The sequence below is a fragment of the Ceratocystis lukuohia genome, assembly GCF_044167205.1.
Source record: "Ceratocystis lukuohia strain C4212 chromosome Unknown Supercontig1_pilon, whole genome shotgun sequence".
Classification (NCBI taxonomy): domain Eukaryota; kingdom Fungi; phylum Ascomycota; class Sordariomycetes; order Microascales; family Ceratocystidaceae; genus Ceratocystis; species Ceratocystis lukuohia.
Genome location: NW_027263520.1, coordinates 223,340 through 245,302, shown reverse-complemented (window position 1 = coordinate 245,302; position 21,963 = coordinate 223,340). Strand labels below are relative to the sequence as shown.

General features: G+C 49.2%; 5 protein-coding genes across 5 annotated transcripts; 4 read left to right on the top strand and 1 right to left on the bottom strand.

Moving 5' to 3' along the window:
- Positions 1–217: 217 nt before the first annotated feature.
- HOO65_010058 (Galactose-1-phosphate uridylyltransferase) lies at positions 218–1,622 on the top strand (the record flags this gene model as incomplete). Its single annotated transcript, XM_071005826.1, has 5 exons — positions 218–321; positions 381–432; positions 503–638; positions 704–1,348; positions 1,399–1,622. The coding sequence occupies 5 exons, from the start codon at positions 218–220 to the stop codon at positions 1,620–1,622; spliced, it is 1,161 nt and encodes a 386-aa protein (XP_070861880.1).
- Positions 1,623–1,962: 340 nt separating this feature from the next.
- HOO65_010057 (Ergosterol biosynthetic protein 28) lies at positions 1,963–6,719 on the bottom strand (the record flags this gene model as incomplete). Its single annotated transcript, XM_071005264.1, has 7 exons — positions 1,963–2,056; positions 2,116–4,610; positions 4,703–4,891; positions 5,011–5,570; positions 5,656–5,758; positions 6,151–6,514; positions 6,598–6,719. The coding sequence occupies 7 exons, from the start codon at positions 6,717–6,719 to the stop codon at positions 1,963–1,965; spliced, it is 3,927 nt and encodes a 1,308-aa protein (XP_070861879.1).
- Positions 6,720–7,153: 434 nt separating this feature from the next.
- Positions 7,154–8,259, top strand: HOO65_010056 (Very-long-chain 3-oxoacyl-CoA reductase; the record flags this gene model as incomplete). The annotated part of the gene is made up of 2 exons (XM_071005992.1): positions 7,154–7,291; positions 7,399–8,259. The coding sequence occupies 2 exons, from the start codon at positions 7,154–7,156 to the stop codon at positions 8,257–8,259; spliced, it is 999 nt and encodes a 332-aa protein (XP_070861878.1).
- Positions 8,260–9,290: 1,031 nt separating this feature from the next.
- On the top strand, positions 9,291–13,680 carry HOO65_010055 (uncharacterized protein; the record flags this gene model as incomplete). The annotated part of the gene is made up of 3 exons (XM_071005279.1): positions 9,291–9,666; positions 9,741–12,877; positions 12,958–13,680. The coding sequence occupies 3 exons, from the start codon at positions 9,291–9,293 to the stop codon at positions 13,678–13,680; spliced, it is 4,236 nt and encodes a 1,411-aa protein (XP_070861877.1).
- A 2,940-nt stretch (positions 13,681–16,620) lies between these two features.
- HOO65_010054 (Vegetative incompatibility protein HET-E-1) lies at positions 16,621–20,502 on the top strand (the record flags this gene model as incomplete). The annotated part of the gene is made up of 6 exons (XM_071005301.1): positions 16,621–16,675; positions 16,732–16,870; positions 16,939–17,220; positions 17,282–17,832; positions 17,892–19,414; positions 19,474–20,502. The coding sequence occupies 6 exons, from the start codon at positions 16,621–16,623 to the stop codon at positions 20,500–20,502; spliced, it is 3,579 nt and encodes a 1,192-aa protein (XP_070861876.1).
- Positions 20,503–21,963: the final 1,461 nt, after the last annotated feature.

Below are 21,963 nucleotides of genomic sequence, written 5' to 3'. Positions count from 1 at the left end.
AGGGTTACATGTGCGTTATTGGCGCCCCAATCACGATGAGATCTATGAGCTAGCCTGGACGTTGTCCCTTGTTAGTTGCGGCTAATCTTGAACACAAATTGGTGGGAGCTTGATGTTGATAAGTGGAGTTGCAATAGTATCACCAAAGAGTAGTTCACAAAACTCAATATTCTCCTCCAATCTGATATACCGCCCTGATACTGTGTATAAGGACATGATGGAGGCTGACCACATTCTGAATGACATTTCCCATCGGCGGTTTAATCCCCTCCGCGGCTCATGGCTACTTGTGTCTCCCCACCGCATGAAGCGGCCTTGGCAGTGCGTTGATACCATGCAGGATACTGAATAATAGGACCACTAACACTGACCACTTATAGGGGCGCCCAAGAATCACCAGCAACAATTGACTTGCCCTCCTACGATCCCAAGGTAGGTTGAGCGAGCTGCTAGTATTCACCTACCATACCACTATTATGAATACGATTTTGACTTCCATTAGTGCTATCTTTGCCCGCGCAACCCTCGCGCCCAGGGTGATGTGAACCCCGACTATAAGGATGTCTTTGTGTTCGTAAACGACTACAGCGCTGTGCGCGCCAATCAGGACGAATACAATACAGACAATACTCTCAAAGGTACCATGCCTACGCGCATCTCGACTTGCAATTAAGATTTTGAGACCATTTCTGACTGTATGTAGACCCGGCTTCTCTCCTGCTGCGGGCGGAGGCTGCTATTGGCCTCTGTTATGTGCTCACCTTCTCGCCTAAGCACAACGTCACCCTTGCTGACATGACGCCTGCTGAGATTTTGCCAGTGGTGGAAACCTGGTCGCGCCTATATGCGGAACATCTCTCGCCAACAAACCCGCTTCGAAAACTAGAGTCCACTATTAGTCAGCTAGCTACACCCATAACATACCCCATTGAAAAACCGCCATCGCAGCTCAAATACTTGCAGATATTTGAGAACAAAGGCGCTGCAATGGGTTGCTCGAACCCACATCCCCATTGCCAGGCTTGGGGAACCTCGACAATGCCTGAAGAACCGGCCATGGAGCTGTTCAATATGGCCAAGTACCGCACAGAAAATGACGGACGACACATGCTGGATGACTATGTCAAGGTTGAGCTGGAGAAGAGGGTCCGCATTGTGTGCGAAAACGACAGCTTTCTGGTGGTGTGCCCCTGGTGGGCAGTCTGGCCATTTGAAGTACTACTACTTCCCAAAAGACGGGTGCGGGCTATTGTCGAGCTGAGTCCTGAAGAGAGACTGCACTTGGCACAGTCTATCCATGAGATCACTACGCGATATGACAACCTGTTCAAATGCAGCTTCCCTTATAGTAAGTTTTTGTTGAGCTTTGTGTGACTATGAAGCTAACGTCGGGTCTAGGCTCAGGAATCCACCAGGCGCCCTTGGCTGGCACGGCAGACGAAATCGAAAACAGCTATTTCCACATGCACTTTTATCCTCCGTTGTTGCGATCTGCTACTGTCAAAAAGTTTCTGGTGGGCTTTGAGCTCATGGGCGAGCCCCAGAGAGATCTGACACCCGAACAAGCTGCCTTGAAGCTGCGCAACAGCGGGGGGGAATTGTACCGCAACACAGCGGGCTAGCTTTATTGCAAAGAAAGAAATAGCTAGGCATAAATATGGTACATGGACCACTGTAAATTCAAATATGCGTTGTCATTCAAACTGTCAAACTATCTAGATTCTAAGCAGAAGAGGGGTAGAGAAGTACATACCCCTGACAACAACCAGAAGGATCATCGTGCAGGGTCTGTCAGCTGACCAGTCATGTGACACACCCTGGTCTCGAGGACTCACAGAATGTCTGCCTCTTACACTCCCCCCATTCGGGAGTATCGAGCCAACAGAACCCACTGCATTAACTACCTAATTTGCTGCCAAGCCAGCCTAACAACTGACCCCCCCCCCCATTTTACACGTAAATTCAAACGGCAGCTGGCTCAGCTGTCTCGTTCTTATTCTTGTCGGCGAGGCCATGAAGCATGCGCCCCCCCCCCCCAGCCTTTGAAATGCTGGTGCTGGAAGCGCCTTGGTAAATATGTCGGCCAATTGGTTGGCTGCATCAACATAGTCGTACCGTAGAAAGCCTTCACGCACCTGCTCCCTGAAGCTGTGCACTTTAATCATAAAGTGCCGAGCGGCTGTCGTTGTGTTCTTGCTGTGTGCAATTTTCAACGCGCCCTCATTGTCACTGTACAGCTGAATCTGACTGTCAAATCCAGCTTCGTGAACAAAATTGGCAATCCACCGTAGGTGTTGCCCAGTGGCGTACGCAGCCACGTACTCAGACTCAGCCGTCGACGGTATTGCGGTCTTGTGACGTCGAGACGCCCAACTGACTGGCGCACCTGCCATCAGCACCACAAATCCCCACGAGCTGTGCCCATTCACCTCTTCATCCTGCAATGATGCATCAGCATATGCGATGATAGGTACAGGTAGGCCCTTGGCCCAACCCTCTGGCCTACGGTACCTCAGTCCGTAGTCCCCCTTGTCAACCAGGTACCGCAGCATACGCTTTGAAGTCTGCATATGCTTTTCACACGGTGGTTGCAAGTACTTGCTGTGCTGTTCCTTCTCAAGGATACTCTGCACGTATGTTTTCTGTGACACAATGACCTCGAGGTCTCGGTTGCCAGCCTTGCCAGCCTCCCCCCTTGTGCACAAAACATCCATGCCCAACAGCCATTCAGGCTGACCAAGCAACTTGGTTTTGAATTTGCCGGTGACTGCCTTCTCAAAGGCATCAACCGCTGACTCAGCGCCAGCATACAGCATGTCATCCACGTGTGACACGGCCACAACACCGTTGCCCACCAACGATGCCTGATCACATTGCATGGCCTTGTAGCCATGGCTTTGCAACTCCTCAAACAGAGTCAGTTGCCACTGACGACCAGCCTGCTTGAGGCCATACAGTACCCAATCCATGAGAACTGCCAACGCCAACAGCATACGCCAACTGTCAGCGCCAGAGGTAAAGGCTTTGGTCTCGGCATAATCAAGCCCGAGGCGCTGCATGAAGCCACGCGCCACCAATCTAGCCTTCTTTTTTACCTCTTCAAGCTGAGCACCCAACTTGCGTTGAAGCACCCACTTCAAGTCGATAACACGCTTGCCCTTTGGCAACTGCTCGACAAACACCAGCACATTCATCTGAACCAGCTGGTCGATTTCAACAGCAATGGCATCTTGCCAGGCGCCAACCTCGCCACCATCCATGGCGGCCTTCAGTGTCGGAAAGACATGGGGGTCTTGCTGTAGAATCTTCTTGGTACTACGCTTCAATGCGTATACCTCACACACGTGGTCAGCGTAGTCGGTCATCCAAGTTGCCAACTCAGCCTGCTCACTGTCGTGATCAATTATCGCCATGACCTCATCATGGGTCATCGGCAGCAACGGTCGTGCCTTTGGCGGGCGCCCTCGGCGCTCTGAATTCTCCACGGGAGAAAAGTCTTGCATTCCAGTGACATCACCGAGTGTCGTCAACTCGGCACTTGCACCTCCCTTGTTGGTGCTCTCAGCTGGCATCTCCAGCTGCATGTCCTCAATGGATGCCTGCGTGTCAACCAGGTGACCACGCTCGTCAGTCTCAACTGACAACTTCTTGGACTTACGCCAAACACCCTTTGGCCAAGATCTCATGACGTCAACGTCGTCATTCGACAGGTCTTCAAAGATGTGTAAGCTATTTGACGTGACAACCTGCTTACGCTCCTTCACCCACACGCGGTAAAGGTGATGGCCACTGTAGCCCACCAAAATGCCCTCTTCACCCTTGGCCTGCAACTTACTCGTGCGTAATTGCAGCAGCTTCGCGTCTGGTATACGCACCACGCACCGCGAGCCCAACGTGCGTATATGACCAATGTCATGCACATACGGGGTTGCGTGCAAGGCAACGTGCCAACGTGCCAAAGGGGACATGCCAGTCTCAACACTGACCACCACATTGTGTAGGTAGGCCACTGACTTGGCAATTTCGGGCCACAGCGCCAACGGAATGTTCCGGTGAATCATTAGCGTACGCATACGCACCAACATAGCCTTGACAGTCCTCTCACTGCGGCCATTCTGGGCCGGTGAGTACGTCGGGGAAGTCCGAATGTCAGCCCCGACCGAACGCACAAAAGCAGTCAACTCCTGAATGTTGACATCTGTGCCGTTATCGACAGTGATTCTCTTCAACTGTCTACCAGTTTGGTTGCGGTACCATTTCAACTGGTCGGTGATGCACCGATTGCAATCACCCTTGTAACTGAACGAGCCGGCGTGAATACGCCCTGAGTACTCGTCCAACATGACAACCAGCCAACGCTGCTGTCCGATCCCCTCCTCTTTGACCTTTGTCACATCCGCATGGACAAATTGGCCGGGGAACTGGGCCAAATCCGTCCGCCGATCCTTCGGCTTAAAGGTTTTGGCCTTCGACAACTCACATGAAATACATGGGTCGTCAGGGTCAACGAGCTTCTTCACCGGGATAGGACTCCCCTCACTGGCCTCAATCGTCTTCTTCAAGGCTTCAAAATGAGGGTGCCCAAGCCGCTGGTGCAGGAGGCGCGACAGCTGTAGCTCGTTCAGTAGCCGCGCAGCACTTTTCCCGCCAACTCAGCATGCTCACCCGTCACGAAAGTCGTGTCCCCCTCCTTCTGTATGACATTCATCTTGACAAGCACGTCGCGGGCCTCGGTGTTGATTTTGCCACTCGGCTCCGCAGGCCAAGGCACACCGTTGAGGTATAGGTAAAACCCCCGCTCGTGGACATCTAGCTTAGCCATGTGCTTGCCCTGCCTGTCCACCAGGCCTTGCTTGTCAATGGACCCCCTTTCCGGTAGAAGTCCAATCCACTGATGATGTTGATGTCAAATTGGGGCACCAAGGCAACATTTGTAAGTCGAATGTCCGCAAACGTGCCATCCCTGCGCAGCAACTGCACAGCAACAGTGCCCCTCAACAGAAAACGCACCACGCCACCTCCAGTGGTGATGCTACCACCCTTGGCACCCACAGGCGCCAGAGTGCCTGGCACAAACCATTTCAGGTCATTGCAAATGTGCAGCGTTGACCCCGTGTCAAACAGCCACTCATTTCGCATGTTGTGCCCCTTGACAGTGTACGCGTGCCCACTTGACTCGTGGTTCAGCACCTTCAGTGCCAGTGCTTGGCCATCGGCCCAAGTCACCTTCTCAACACCACAGTCCGTTACCGAGCGTTCCATGTCACCCGCAACCACTGACTCCTCCTGCTGAAACACAGTGTGGATCAGCTCGTCAGCACCGGGCTCCGCGTCATAGTCTTCAACACACGCTGTGAACATCAGCGTGTTAACCTTGTCAACTGGCAAGGTTCCGGTGCTTGCAGGCAGCACATCAGTGCCAACTTCTTTCTGCACAGCAACCTTCATCGCAGGTGCCACATACCAAGTGTTGTTGTCGACTTGGAGTGGCCCCTTGCTAACGGCCATCAGCATTTGGCCTTGCCCACCTGCCTCGGCAGGTGCAGCACCATCAGCTGTATGCGCCTGCCCTTGGGTCTTTGCAGGGCGCAACTCGGGGTGCCGACCCCGCACTTGGCCTCGCCCCACGGTGGCCCTTCTTCTTGCAGTGCCGACAGATGATGTCTCTGTCCGTGTTGTCGCCTCTGGGTGCACCACCCTTGCCGCCTCCTCCGGCAGCTTGGCCAGCGGGCTTACCCGCTGGCTTACCCTTGCTGTACTAGTCGCCGCAGTGATTTAGTAATTCGATTCAATTTAGTGGTGTAGCTCCACCAGGCTCATAACCTGTAAATTCAAATATGCGTTGTCATTCAAACTGTCAAACTATCTAGATTCTAAGCAGAAGAGGGGTAGAGAAGTACATACCCCTGACAACAACCAGAAGGATCATCGTGCAGGGTCTGTCAGCTGACCAGTCATGTGACACACCCTGGTCTCGAGGACTCACAGAATGTCTGCCTCTTACAACCACTAATTTCAAGTAAATAGAGACCATCTACCATAAGTGACTACATACCCTAATTAGATTGTACAACTAGTCATCATACATAATGCGCTGTGTTCATTCAAATAATCTCACCGCATCTAAGCCTCGACATAAAAGTCGCGCACATAAATCATCCACGCAATTCCAGTACTGGCAAACATGAATGGTAGCAGTTGAGGGGCACCGAGCTTCATGGTCTTGAAATAGCCCAGCTCGAGCGTGAAGTGGCTCAGGGCAACGACATAGGTCCAGATACCAAGATCGTACATGGGACCGAAACTAAGGTGGTACGACACGTAACAACGGACGATGCTCGTTAGGAAAGTCCAAGTGGCAAAGCAGCGCGCAGCCACAGGCGTCATCTGATCTATGCCCTCCTGACCAGCATGTGCAGGAACAAGCTTGTCAACGGAGTCCTCGGGGTTGAACGTGGCAGTCGCTTTGCCGAGCTTAGGGTTTTTCACAAAGCGGCCATTGTACATGCGACGGCTGTAATGAAGCGTCATAAAGTTCTGCGCTGAATTGCCAATGGCAATGAGAGACAACTGTGGAGGCTGAAAGTCAGTCTTGACTGTCGGACAACGAATGGGGCAGCTGGGTTGGGGAATGTAATCTTGGGGCGAAGTACGCTAAGCATGTAGTAGGGCAAGTAACCCTTGGCGGGCGGGAGCCACTCATTGATGATGGTGTTCATGTTGGTGATTCAAGTATTTGGTGAGCCTCGCGGTGGTGGTTGTGGGGAGGCGAGTATACGAATGAATTTACAGGAGAGTAAGATTTGTTGCTGCAAGAGGTCAATATAACCAGGAGGTGAAGCCTTCTACAGTGCCCACGGTTATCACACTGTAAATGGAGATCAGCACTCAATATGGACGAAAAAGTACCCACCGCCTGTTTTTCAGCCTCGGGGTACCTTCTCACATGCTGATCCATTTACAGTGCATTGCCCAATTCACACTCTAAGCTTCCACCTAACGGATTTTGCCCCACCAATATCTCAACTTGAGCAACTTTGGCTTGGGTCTTCTTTGTCTGGCTGCCTTTGCGTTGGTCTACTTGCCTCATTTTTCATCACCCCCGAGAAACGCTACACCACACCACCACAACAATCTAGCGGATAGCTTCACAATGTCTCTTCTATCTCTGCAGGATATCCCTGAAACCGTGCAGCTGCTGCTCATGGGCATGGGCGGGGCGCTTTTTCTAGGAAAGGCCTTTAATATCCTGCAATTTGTGTTCAATGTCTTTCTACTGAGCGGAACAAACGTAAGTGAGGAGAGGCTGTCGGCGCCATGGTATTCTGCTAAAACTATTGATTGCACATGTAATGAACAAAAAAACCTAATGCTAATGACTTTTCCATGTTTCTATAGCTCCGCAAGTATGGCAAGCCCGGTACCTGGGCTGTTGTCACCGGTGCATCTGACGGTCTCGGAAAGGAGTTTGCCATGCAGCTGGCTGCCCAGGGCTTCAATATTGTTCTCGTTTCGCGCACAAAGTCTAAGCTTGATGCTCTGGCTGCTGAGCTGGAGGAAAAATACGCGGCGAAGGGCCTGAAGACTAAGGTCGTGTCCATGGACTATGCGGAGGACAAGGATGAAGACTACAACAATCTAGCTGCTACCATCATGGGCCTGGACATTGGTATCCTCATCAACAACGTTGGCCAAAGCCACAGCATGCCCGTGCCTTTTATCGAGACCGACAAAAATGAGCTCCAGAACATTGTTACTGTCAACTGCCTGGGCACTCTGAAGACCACACAGATTGTTGCCCCTATCATGGTGCAGCGCCGCAAGGGCCTAATTCTGACTATGGGCTCGTTTTCTGGCTGGATCCCTACCCCGTACCTGGCTACCTACGCTGGCTCCAAGGCTTTCCTCCAGCACTGGAGCGAGTCTCTTGCTGGCGAACTCAAGGCCGATGGCATCGATGTTCAACTTGTGCTGAGCTATCTGGTTACTACCGCCATGAGCAAGGTTCGTCGCACTAGCGCCTTTATTCCCAACCCCCGCAGCTTTGTTAAGAGCGCCCTGAGCAAGATTGGTCTTGGCAGTTTCCAGCGCAATTCAAACACCATTACTCCTTGGTGGGGCCATGCTTTGATGTTGTGGGTTGTCGAGAACACCGTGACCGTCAACAACACGGCAGCTATCGACTACAATCTGGATATGCACAAGGACATTCGCAAGCGTGCACTCAAGAAGGCTGCTCGCGAGGCCAAGGACCAATAAGGGTTCCTGGATATAGACCTGTAAGGAATACAAAGGAGGGAGGAAGAAAATGTCAGCCGGCAGCAGTAGCTCAGCTTGCAATAACAAAAAGCAAAACCGAAAAAAAACAAGCTGTAGAGCTACTAGGATAGAGTTGGAGAGATGATATGTAAAGCTGCAGAAGTAGTGCATGAAATGTTCGGAAACTGTTAACAGGTCCATTAGTGTGCCGTTCTTTTAACCTAAACTCATGGTGTGGTGTGTGTTCCTGTACGGCAAGGCTGGTATAGGTGAGGTGAGACACCTCAAATTCTTCAGCCTTGTGTCCTAAATAGGCTTAGCGCGTATTCCGCACCAAGGGCGGTAGCTGCCCTGTTTTCCTGTGTCGTCGCGAAAAAAAAAGCGACCCACGCGTTGCTTGGTCCGTTCAAGGTAGTTTCTGTAGCATTTCCGTGCTAGTTTCCGTATGTAGTTTCGTACCTTGTCTTCCTTCACTCTTTACATGCTAAACTTCTTTCTTGCGGAAGGAGACCTCTACGCTCTTTCCTGTTTTTTTTTTTTTTCATTCCCAGAACACCTAACGACAAGGCTGAGATTCTATCTTGCCAACTAGAATCGTGAGCCACAATTATAAGGCTAATTTGACTACAATAGCGGGAATTGTCATTATAGACACCTCACATTACCTTGCTTACCTCTGCTGATTCGTTTCGAATCCAAGTTGTTTTTTTTTTTCTTTTGCTGGCGTTCTAGACGAGTCAGTTGAAGAACTATTGCCTATTATTGCTAAGCAACGAAGCCCGCCAATCTTTCTAGCCTTTCTTTTCACTGGCCTTTGCACTCGCCACCGAATTCGCGGCGGCGCGCTTGTTCTTCCGGCCCGCGGCATTGTTGCCATATAATATCCGTCTCGACAGTTGAGGATAGTCAGTCTGCGAGACTGGCGATAATTGCTTGTGTTGAGCCTCACCAAAATAACACCCGAGCACAACACCCAAAGTCATCGTTTGCCTTACATCCTCCGAGCATAACGCCGATAACGACCTATCCAGATGGCCTTCCCATACACAACACCTGCCCGGCCTTTGCCTGGAGCCTTCCTCTCGACCCCAGCGATGGGCGGAAAGCTGCAGTCCAAGACACCTGACAACTTGCGCCGGCGCCTTTTTGTCGATGATAAGCCCAAGACTGATCTATCCACCACTGGGACGATTTCGGGCTCCTCTGTGCGGCCTACTCTGGATGCTGCGCCTGAGGCGAAACTAAGCTTTACTACCTCGCCTGCTGTCAACATCACCAATGGCCTTGTTGCTGGCAGTCTCGTGCCTGCCCCCGAGGAGCTCTCTCCAGCTGCTCGCGCAGCAAAGCAAATCAACCAGATATTACAGGCCGACCAAAATTTCCCTGATCTGGATTCATACTGCCGCCGTAAGTTGTGCATCCTGTATTCCTTGACGCTGTATTTCCCCGAATCCTTACTAACATGCGCATTTACTCTGTAGAGGGCGCTTCTTCCGACTATAATGTTTCCTACATTGAATCGCCATGGGCGCCGTTTCAGAAGACGCAAATGTACCCCATACCAGAAGAAGTCTTTAATCACTACGACTCAAGCAATCTGCAAACGATGATGGGCCTTTTTGCCGAAATCAACCACGCATGGGTTGTTATCGACAACGCCATATTCTTGTGGGATTACACCCACTCGACGCCCGAGCTGATCGGCTTTGAAGATCAGCCACATTCTATTCAGGCTGTGGCTTTGGTTGCTCCAAAGCCCGGTATCTTTGTTGCGACCATCACCCATATTCTTGTCGTGGCAACATCCAGTGAGATGATACTCCTGGGAGTCTCTGCTGAAACTTCGGCTGCTGGGACCAAGACAGTCTCGTTGTACCAGACAAAGATGACGCTCCCTCTCCGGGGACTTGATGTCCGCCTCATCACCGGCTCATCCAATGGCCGCATTTTCTTTGGTGGCGCCACAGACATTGATATCTACGAGCTCTACTACCAGCAGGAAGAGCGCTGGTTCTCCAACCGTTGTGGCAAAATCAACCATACGAATCCTGGGTGGGCGGCTGTTGTCACTATGCAAACAGGTCTTTTTGGCTCCAAGGCTCCCGAGCATCTTGTGGATTTGGCTATCGACGACTCTCGCAATTTACTTTACTCTCTTTCCTCGCGATCAACCATCCGTACCTACCACATGGAGGCACCGAATAAGCTTTCCAAAGTCATTGAAAAGGAAAAGACACATTGTCTGCGCGATATTACGCATATGATTAATGCATCTAGCCTTTTAAATGACCGCATGAGCATCGTCTCCATTAGCCCCATATCCTCGACTGAGGCCGCAAAACTACACCTGATGGCGCTCACAAGCACAGGTTGTCGACTCTTCCTCAGCGCCACCAATGCTGCATCCTATATGGCTTCTGCGATTTCAAACCTCGCTCCACAGAGCATGCAAGTTCAGTTTATCAAGTTTCCACCCCCTGGAAAGTCTTCTCGTTTCTACCCTAGCGGCGTCGACTTAGACTCAACTACTCTTAGTACCAGCCGTATGGGCGCACGCTATGCCCCTGGCTACTTTCTGGACTTTGTAGCCAAGGAAACCCACCCAAACGAAGATTTGCTCTTTGTTTCTGCTCCTGAATCAGGCCGGATCAAGGCGACGCCCGCCACAACTCCTCTTAAGTACTACGAGCAGGCGTCTTGGATTGAAATTGGCGGAAAGGTGGAGGCCGTGGGACTAGTTAGCCAGCCGTTTGCTGCTACTAGTACTCCCGTTGGCTTCGGAAACGAACTAGCGGTTCAGTTTGATCAGCCCCATAACGAGTTTGCAATTCTTACCAACACTGGGATACACGTTGTGAGGCGCCGCAAGTTAGTCGATATCTTTGCGGCTGCTGTCCGTGGCTCGGTGGGAAACGAGGGCCTCGAGATGGAAACTAAAAAGTTCATCAAACTTTACGGGAATGTCGAGACTATTTCGGCCGCTCTTGCAGTTGCTTGTGGGCAGGGCAGTGATTCTACCAGACCTGGTGTCCCTCGGGCTATTGATCAGTCGACTGAAGATGGTGCTCGAAAGGTGTTTGTTGATTATGGTGGCCATCCCATCATGACCGAAGCTGATGGGACGCCGCTTAGCACAGCTTCGGCAGTATTGTCAGCTCGTCATGATGGCCTTTCTCTTTACTTGGGACGCCTGATCCGCTCGCTATGGAAGTCAACTATTGTATCGGTCTCGACGTCGCCGGCTGGATCAGCTTTGGTTAAGTCGACAATTCCGTCAACCAAGCTCCAAAGCGTACAGTCCAGTCTTGAACGTCTGCGTAAGTTCTTGGACGCCAATAGGCCCTTCATACAAGGCCTTTCGGGCCCTTCCGACCTCCAGAGAGCGTCTAGCAAACAGGAGGAGATGGCATTGCAGGCTGAGCATCAGGCTTTGCATGCCTTAGAGAAGCTTATGGAGAGTATTTCTGAGGGCATATCCTTTGTTCAAATGCTGTTTGATGAGCGCGTTAGCGACATTTATGCTCGCTTAGATGATGGAACTCGCGCGGCTCTCAAGGTCCTCACCTATGAAAAGCTATTCTCGGACGCTAGTGGCAAAGATGTGGCTAAGGTACTGGTCAAGGCTATTGTTAACCGCAACATTGATAATGGATCCAACGTTGAAACTGTGGCAGATGCCCTGAGACGACGCTGTGGTAGCTTTTGTAGCCCCGACGATGCTGTCATTTTCAAAGCTCAAGAGCAACTCAAGCGTGCTTCAGAACAGCCCATTTCTAGCACTGGCTCACTTAACTTGTTACTGGAAAGTCTAAAGCTTTTCGAACGTGTTGCAGCCAATCTCTCTTTCTCTAACCTTGAGCTTGCGGTGACTCAATACATTGAGATGCGATACTACGCCGGTGCCATTCGCTTGTGTCTGGCTGTAGCTCGCGAGAAGGACCGCGGTAACTCGGCGCTTTCTTGGATCAACGAGGGGAAGCCCGCTACTGATAGCCGCGCTGATGTATACGCGCAACGCAAGAAGTGCTACGACCTAATTCACAATATTCTCCAGCAAATAGATGTTGAGAGTGGTAGCGAACCTGAGACTATTGATGGCCGTCCAACATTGACAGCCTTGAAGCGCATGGAGGCCTACGAAATTGTGAATAGTTCTTCCGATGAAGTTTTCCACTTTGACTTATACGAGTGGTACATTTCCCAGGGCTGGACCAATCGCCTGCTCGCCATTGATTCGCCCCATATTGTCACTTTCTTGAAGAATCTTGCCGCGACCGATGCCGCCCACTCTGAACTTCTTTGCCGTTTCTACACGCACCGTGACCGTTTCTACGAGGCCGCTCAGGTCCAGTATCAGCTTTCCCAGTCAGATTTCAACCTAGGCATCAAAGACCGGATCGTATTGCTTAGCCATGCGAAATCCAACGCTAATGTTCCTTCCCCTGGAATTGACAGACAAGAAAAGCAATGCCTTGAGCATGAAATCACCGAGCAACTTGAGATTGCCCATATTCAAGACGATGTTCTCGAGCGTCTCAGATCTGACCCTCGAGTGCCTGCGGATCGTTTGGTGGAGGCCGAGGAGATTTTGGACAACAAGATCTGCTCTTTGAACCTAGTAAGTTGCCGCCTCTGACTTACGCATGATTAATGCGTTTGCTTGTTGATTGAACAATTTTGATTAACTGTAAAATTTAGCTGTTCAATGATTATGCCGATCAGGCTGGGTACTACGACCTCTGCCTGCTTATTTACCATGCCGCCGAGTACCGTAATGCCACTACCATTCTGAGCACGTGGCAAGGGCTAATTATGCAGACACATGAGGACGCCATTGTGCGCATGGATGAGGGGGTGACTAATGCTCCCCTACCCTACGAGTCTGTGACTACCCGGATACAGGAGATTGCTCATCGTACTTCTTGTGATTCTCTAATTTTCCCTGTCAGCCAACTTCTTCCTGAGTTGTGCCAGTATGCTGTTGTTAACCAGCAGGATGCCAGTATTGGTGCGGACCCGGTGTGGCCCGTCCAACTATTTCTTTCTATTGGCATTTCCCATGAGATGATTACACGGATATTGGAACATGTATTCGATACCCAAGATTTTGGCTTTACTGGAAGCAACCGTCCTCGCTTGATTGAGCTTATTGTCTATGTTGTCGACGGCTGGGTGCGAGAAGTCCGGCGGCGTGGGGTAAGCAACGGGAATGGCCGTGGCATGTCTTCCCTAGGCCACAGTATTCGGGATCTCCTAGAACGGTGCGAAACTGAGCTGCCACCCCCGGGCCATGGAAGCAATCCTGGAGGCAAGGACATCAACGAAGTGCGACGCCAGCTGCGGAGCACACAGCGCGACGTGACTAACATTTTGGAACGCGCCATGACGAGCGGCATGACGGGAAGCATGCGCTTCACTTAAGCTGGTGAATGCCTGCCTATTGGTTGCCGAAGCGGAGTAGCTTTATGATGCCTTTCGAAAGGTGCAATGGTCGATGGTTTTTAGAGAGGAAGGTGGACAAAGAGGCGTGGAAAAGTGGTTCCTGGTCATATTTGTGACGTTCAAGTTGACATCGAAGGGAGTTCTCAGTTGAATGAGATGCTTTGGTTTTTAAGAGAGACAGAAAGAGAGGCTGAGGTGGAGACGGAAGCCGGATTGTTAAATTGGAGTTGGGTTGCATATTTTCTTCTAACTTGCTTTGTTTTCTGTTCCTTTTTACTTTTTTGCCATGTGTTTGTTTGTCACCCTTGTTCTTGCTTGCCTCACGGTGTTTATATGTTGGTGGCATCTGTTTACTTTAAGCCTGTTGTTTTGACTCATGTGGTGTCCTTTGTGCTTGTTTCCCGCCATTCTCCCATTCCTTTCTAGTGCTGACTGAAAAGATGACACAACTGCCTCTAATATACGCTCGAAAGTATTTATCGTTTCTTTGAGTCTCCATCATGTTTGAGAATTGCGTTATAAATTGTATGTATGGTTGGCTTTAGATAGTTGACTTGAGCAAGATGTGTTGGGATCTCTAAGGCTGGCCTAGAGTCTTTTCTTGGAATCGGATACATCGAGCGAAAGTCTTTTGTGAAGACGTGCGAACATGTCAACAGCCATGATGCCGGCTTTTCATTTGCATAGTTAGCAAAAAGGAAACACAAAACCCAAGCCGCCCGCTCAACACCAAGGTACTCACAAATTAAGAAGAAAGGCCCGTAGATGATAGTCATAAACTCTACTTTCTGGGCAGTAGTGTATACGGTAGAATCCCAGTAGGGCACATCCCACACGCATGTGAGGGTAGTCAGCGCAAAGCCCAGGCTGAAAATGAGCGCATGCAGTTCGGTCACACCGGATGTTTGGCGCTCGGTCATGAATTTGAACAGGAGATAGGCCGCGGCAGGGAACTGATACACGACCTCGATATATGTAAACAGATCAAACCAGCTAGGGTGCGGCTGTGTGAAGTACGGGTCATTGTACGTTGTGATGTAGAATTGGCGAATGGCGTTCAGGAAGCTTAGCGGCGCGTCCGGCGTCGCCCAGAGCCAGGCTGGGTAGAATGGGACAAGATCAACGACTGTAGAGAGGTTGGGTTAGAATTAGCGTGCTTACGAGCGGGAGTAAAAATGAAGGAAACGAAAAAAAACTTGCGGATCATAGACAGTAGGGCAATCCCTAAAAAGAGCTTGTACACAGCATCAGCTATAGGACGCGCCATTTCTTCGCTTTTGGTTTGTGTAAACTTGGTGTTGTTATGTTGGGGGTTGTAGCCAGCTTTCTCAGCGTTGAACGTTGAAAGTGGAGCCTAAAGGGAGGCTGACTAAGATGGTGCAGGGGGTCCCGACGCCAAATAAGGGAGGAACCGCCCACAATAGAACTCGGCTGGACGGGTAGAGCTATCATATATGGCAACTACTTGTACAAACACTTATAGGCAATATTTATGGATGACTAGATCCACGGCTTCGCTATCAAGACTTTAGCGTTCGTGGTGATGTCTACAAAGCCATGGTTACTAACTGCTGAAGACCCGTTCCGTTGTCTGCGTGTCCTATTAATAGTACAAACTTGTAGGACGTACTGAATGTGCTTGGAGTGAGAAGAAGAGGATCTGTGGTTTCTGGTCGTTGGCTTTCTATCTAACTCTTGGTTGGAGTGCGGATCTCGGCCGATTTATTTATTCCTCACTACAGTGTGTTTAGACCGAACAAACAGCTTTGTACAAGGCTCTTGATGTCTGATACTAGCCCTAACATTTGGCCGAACTTATTTGGGGCTCCGTAAGGTTCACTACAATGTTTTGACAAGCAAAACACGATTGCTCAGGATGTCTGATGTTTGGGGAAGTTATCTTTTTCCCCAGCGACGAAATTCTACTTTTTAAGGCCTTGCCCCTCCATTTTCTTGCCGCTCTAAGTGACACCGTCGCCTTTGGAGTGAAGAAGTCTTCGATCTTGCAGCCCGCTTTAACTAGTTGGTTGACTGCCTCACTGCTTGGGACTTTGTAGTGTCCTGGGACCTAGTGTGTCGTTCTGGAGTCTGGGTGGTTTTTTTAGTGCCAGGTTGTCGGATCCGCACGCGTCGCGGCCGGCGAGCATTTTACTAGCCATTTTTTCAACACCACGTAGTTGCGGGGGTAACCATCGCGAATCTAGGTTGAAGAACGAACCAGACAATGACCTACTCCTCTAGATCGGGTGCTCTCTATGAGTTGGGGATGATACTGCGCCGCCGATATTGAATGCCATTCTGTCGGCGACGGAGGACACGGTAATCCACCTAGTATAACCTTGCGGCAGGCTGAAGACCTAGGCCAGGGCTATTTCGAAGGGCCTGAAGAATGAGAACAATATTTGCCTCATTTTTTGATTGAGCCATGTTTTTTGGTGCACAAAGAGTCGATTAGATGCGGAGAGAAGAGATTGGGGGATTTTGGTGCATTCGCTTATCATGCACGTTGTACTTGACTAAATTTAATGTATAATTGAGCACACTACCAAAAAGACTGCACTATGAAGCCTCATTACACCATGCTGCATGAGGAAAATACCACGCTACATAGTTGGGCGCCAATGTTGCGTATTGAGCCAATCACCATCTATGGCATCCTGACCTTTACATACATAATGAACCGGGCGAGTGGCTGTCCTTCCCCTCATTTGATGGTATACTTTCCATCCCCCCGATTTTCCTCTTTTTTCTCCTCTATCATCATTGCTCCCAAGTTATTCACCAGATTCATGGTACAGTCTTTTCATAAACCTAGAACGTTTTCTTCACCCAGCTCTTTGCACTACATCCATCCCACCCACTCTCTATCTTGAATACAGATTTGCGTTCCTCAATCTTTGCAATATGAACCAAACAGTCATGGATTCATCTACAAGACGACCCACTGGGCCGCCAAAAAGAATTCTCTCCATCGGTATGCCATTTTATTTGTCTAAAGCTCGCGTGGTATCATGACACTGATTTCTATAGATGGCGGTGGTGTCCGTGGTCTATCTAGCTTGCTGATTCTAGAAAGGATCATGGAACGTATGAAGCAGTTGGAGAATTTACCTGAGCTTCCAAAGCCCTGTGACAGGTTTGACTTCATTGGTGGTACAGGCACTGGAGGGTATGACCCTTACTAGCTCGAAGCTCTAGCTTCATTCTATGGGAACCTCATTGACAAATCTATCGCAGTATTATCGCCATTATGCTTGGCCGGCTGAAAATGAGTGCGCATGAGTCGATTCAAGCATACAAGAAACTTTCCAAGGCGGGCTTCTATAAGAAGCGCACAACACTGAAGCGGTTACAATGCCCCTTTTCAGCTAAGAAGTTAGAGGCTGCTATCAAATTAGCAATTCGGGAGAACTGCTGCGAGCCATCATGTGTCGAACAGCGCAAAGACAAAAGCATCCCTACAACCAAGACCTGTACGCATGACGACATGCGCTTCTACGAAGAAACCTGTGTCAAGACGTAAGTTCTGGCCTAATCCAAACAAAAGAACTCACATCTAACATCTCACATTTATTTATAGCGCTGTACTAGCCATAACCAAGGCTAATGTTGACACATTGCCGACTATCTTCAAAACATACCCTGAACCTACTACAGGCCTTGCCGAATGTAAGGTTTGGGAAGTTGCAAGAGCTACATCTGCAGCAGTAGGATTTTTCAAGCCTATCGAACTTGGCCGAGATGGCATTGAATTCATTGACGCACTTTTTGGCAACAATAATCCGTGTGAGACCCTCATTGAGGAGGCCGAGAAGCTATTTCCACACCACAGGATGATATCCCTGAGCCTTGGCACCGGCCTTGGCGATGTGATTGAAATAAGAAATTTACAAAGTTCTATTACTGCGGCATTTGAAAAGATGGCAGCAAGCTCAAAGGGCACTCACCAACACCTGAAACATAGATATAGAGGCACCAAGGATTATCACCGATTCAACGTTATAAGTGGTCTCAAGGATATTACTCTGCTAGACTCTAGCTTAATGAGCAAGATCGCGGCGCTTACGGAAAACTACCTTCGTGAACATGACGAACTTGTTACTGACTGTGTCAAGGCTTTGACCATAAATGGTATTACTCAACTTTTGTTACATACTGGTGAAGTTCTTGGGCTAATACTCACATGGCAGAAAATGATCAAACAGAAGGTCAACACAACATCTACATCGATAAAGAGGACAAACAATGCCTTTCCGATCTCTGCGCCACCGATCCCTCCACAGACAAAGTACAAATCCAAAGCACAAAGGGAGGTTTACTGAAAGAATCCTATAAATGGATTCTCAGCCACAGCAACTTTAAACAGTTCCGAAATGGAAGCGAATCTCAAATCCTCTGGATCAAAGGGGATCCTGGAAAAGGCAAGACAATGCTTCTCTGCGGCATCATCGATGAGTTAGTGCTGGAAAAGTCAGTGACTCTGTCCTACTTCTTTTGTCAAGCCACAAATAATCGGCTCAATACGGCCACGTGTGTACTGCGAGGCCTAATCTACCATCTGGCACGCTGCAACCCACAGCTCATCAAACATGTGCGAAGCAAGTATGATTACAAGAAAGAGCTTTTCAAAAATGAAACTCCTTGGGTCGACCTTTGTGAGATACTAACCGCAATGGTGAACGACCCGAGCCTCGGGAATGTTATTCTGATTGTTGATGGCCTGGATGAGTGCAGCGTAGATCGACCAAACCTGCTCGAGTTTATTACCAAGCCCTCCCCGGCCAAATGGATTGTGTCGAGCCGCAATTGGCTAGATATCGAAGACGTCCTGGATGACGCGGAGCAAAAGGTGAAGATACACCTTGAAATAAACCAGGATTCAGTCTCTGCAGCAGTCGACTCGTTCATCGAGCTCAAAGTGGATCAGCTTACACGGACAAAGAAATGCGATGACAAAAAGAAAGCGGCCATATTGGAATATTTAAAGGCGAATTCGAACGGCACTTTCCTCTGGGTAGCCCTGGTTTGCCACGAGCTTTCCAGTTCAAAAGTCAGAAAACGGCACATCCTGGATACGATGAAGTCCTTCCCACCTGGGCTTGATGCACTGTACCAGCGAATGCTGATGAACATATCCGAGTTCAAGGATGCACAGCTTTGTAGAGATATTGTTGCTTATGTCTTGATTGTGTACCGACCCATCACTTTGGACGAGCTGCGTGTCCTTGTCAAAGGGCTCGAAAACAAGGAAACAATGGAAGTGGAAGAAATCATCACCTCATGCGGGTCTTTCTTGACACTTCAAAACAATGTTCTTTCTTTTGTGCACCAGTCAGCGAAGGACTATTTTCTGTCTGAAGCATTAGACGAGATCCTGCCTTCTGGAATTCCACACCAACACCACAGGGTCTTCTTACGATCACTTGAGATCCTGCACGAAAAACTTCAGCGTAACATTTACAGATTGCAGGCACCCGGATGTCTGATTGGTGAGGTTTCAGTCCCTAAGCCTAATCCACTAGCTCCTATTCAGTATTTCTGCATCTTCTGGGTTGACCATCTTTGCGATTCTTCAGCAGATGATGTAGTCAAGATAAATGATGGGATCTTGGCCTTCTTCAAAGAAAAGTACCTTCAGTGGTTAGAAGCAATCAGCCTTCTACGCAGCATCCCTAGTGCCGGGAAGATAATGCATAAGCTGACGCCTCTTTTGGTAAGTAATTTTGTGATGACGAAAAGGCCTGCGATGAAACAGTGTTTAACAACGTGTAGCAGGAGAAAGCATCACAAGATCTACGAGAAATTGTCAAAGACGCTCAACGATTTCTCCTCTCTCATGGGGGAGCTATTGAGCTTGCGCCGCTGCAGGTTTACGTCTCGGCTCTCATATTTAGCCCCGCGAATAGCCTGATAAGGAAAATGTACAGCCGCGAAGAACCAGACTGGATTGAGCTGAAGCCACGGGTTGAAGAAAATTGGGATGTCTGCCTACGGACTCTTGAGGGACATAGTAGTTTTGTGAATTCAGTGGTCTTCTCAAATGATGGACAGCGACTGGCATCAGGGTCTTGGGACTCCACAGTCAAGATCTGGGATGCGACTTCTGGTGCATGTCTGCAGACTCTTGAGGGCCATGACGACACAGTGCTTTCGGTGGTCTTCTCAAATGATGGACAGCGACTGGCATCAGGGTCAAGGGATAACACAGTCAAGATCTGGGATGCGACTTCTGGTGCGTGTCTGCAGACTCTTGAGGGCCATGACGACGAAGTGAATTCAGTGGTCTTCTCAAATGATGGACAGCGACTGGCATCAGCGTCTTCTGACTCCACAGTCAAGATCTGGAATGCGACTTCTGGTGCGTGTCTGCAGACTCTTGAGGGCCATGGTGATAGTGTGTCTTCAGTGGTCTTCTCAAATGATGGACAGCGACTGGCATCAGGGTCTTATGACAAGACAGTCAAGATCTGGGATGCGACTTCTGGTGCGTGTCTGCAGACCCTTGACGACCATGGAACAGTGGACCCAATGGTGTTCTTGAATACTGAACAACAATCATCTTCAGCATCACTGGTTGACCAAACGTCCTTGCTTCCCTCTAAATTTTACAGCTATAGTATTAGCAAGGACGATGTCTGGATTAGCCAGAATCAGCAAAGGGTGCTTTGGCTGCCACCATCATGTCGTCCTTGGAACAATTGGAACAAGACTGCATTCTCATCGTCATCTAACAAAATTTGGCTGGGCTCTTTATCTGGCCGCGTCACGATCATTGGATTCAAATCCACCTCTCATCATTAGCATTGTAGCACTTTCACTTTTTCCATAATATTAACTTGCAGATTCTACTCTCTATTAGATTCTATACATCGGTAGAATTTTTTCCTAAATCTAGTTTTCCTTCTAATCGTCAATTCCCAAAGTGCACAACCCGCCATAGTACCATACAATCATATGACGTGTGTGATCTGAGTCTGTTATCGTATTGTTGCCCCTTACCAAGCTCGGCCAAACGCTATCGTTGGTAGTTTCAAATATGACCTGGTCCTCTTCCAAGGCCTTTCGTTCGGTCCAGGTACTTAGGTGAGGAATACGTGAATCAGTTGAGATCCGCACTTCAATCAAGAATTAGATAGACAAGCCAGAACCAAGAAACTACAAATGCCTCTTCTTCTCGACGTTCAGTACGTCCTCCCAAGATGTACTATAACCATCTAGTTGTAACCAACATTTCACTGCACTCCTATCGTTGATCATCTAAGAGGTTGAGGTTACTTGTCAAGGCTCCTGCCGAGGTCGTACGGGTTCCCCTGCTTCTCCATGTAGAATCACCCAATGTCGCTCTGCTGAGTGTTTAGTACCATCGAGTTACAGGGAAGAAGCCGAGTCTTGTGCATTTTCATAGTGGCTACCACGCACCACCACCCGCCCTTTCTCCTAGCAAAAACAAAGTTCCACCACCAAAACTCAACTACTTCACTTACACAGAATTCGGCTAAAATAGAAGTTATTTGCAAATTGTTATCTCATTTACGCTTGCCATTGATATGTCTATCGAATCTTGGCTCTTTTGACTGGTCTCCCAAATCTAGTGGTTCGCTGAGGTGGTACGCTTTCCTCTTTAACTTCAGTAGCCAAAGCAGCCTCTAATTCTGATTCCGACTCTCCCAAAGAGTTGTCATTTACCACAACAGGCTTCTTTTCACTTTATTTTTTGGAAAGATCTTCTCCAGACGTGAGAGCTTTGCATAGAGCCACGAAACGCTCATTGGGATTGAGTATAGCCTTCCTCTTCTTCCCTCTTTTCAGACGAGCCAGTCCCTCCTTCAGATCAGCAATCCTCATGGTATACGCTCTCAACGTCTGCTGCTGCGCCTCAAACCCTTTGGCTATTACGTTATACCGTCTCTTCCCCTCTGGTAGTCTGTTAATCCCAAGATGACCAATGTGGCGGCTAGACTTTGACGTATCATCCGCCCCGAAAATTGGCACTCGCTCTAGAGTTCCCTTCGGGCTGTCATTCGGACTATCCTCTTGAATTTCCAGATGCCACAGAGCTTTTGCTCAAGAAATTGGCCAATTCCTAGTAACTCTCCAGCCAAATAGTATATTCTTCCTAGTCATTCACACTTCACGAGCCTTGGCAAAGGCTCTGAAGAAATTGACCTTATACATTGGAACAGAATCAGCCAGGTAAGCGAACTTTTCCAGTTCTTAGCGATATACAGCCTTGGAAGCATTAAATACATCATCATCTCATGG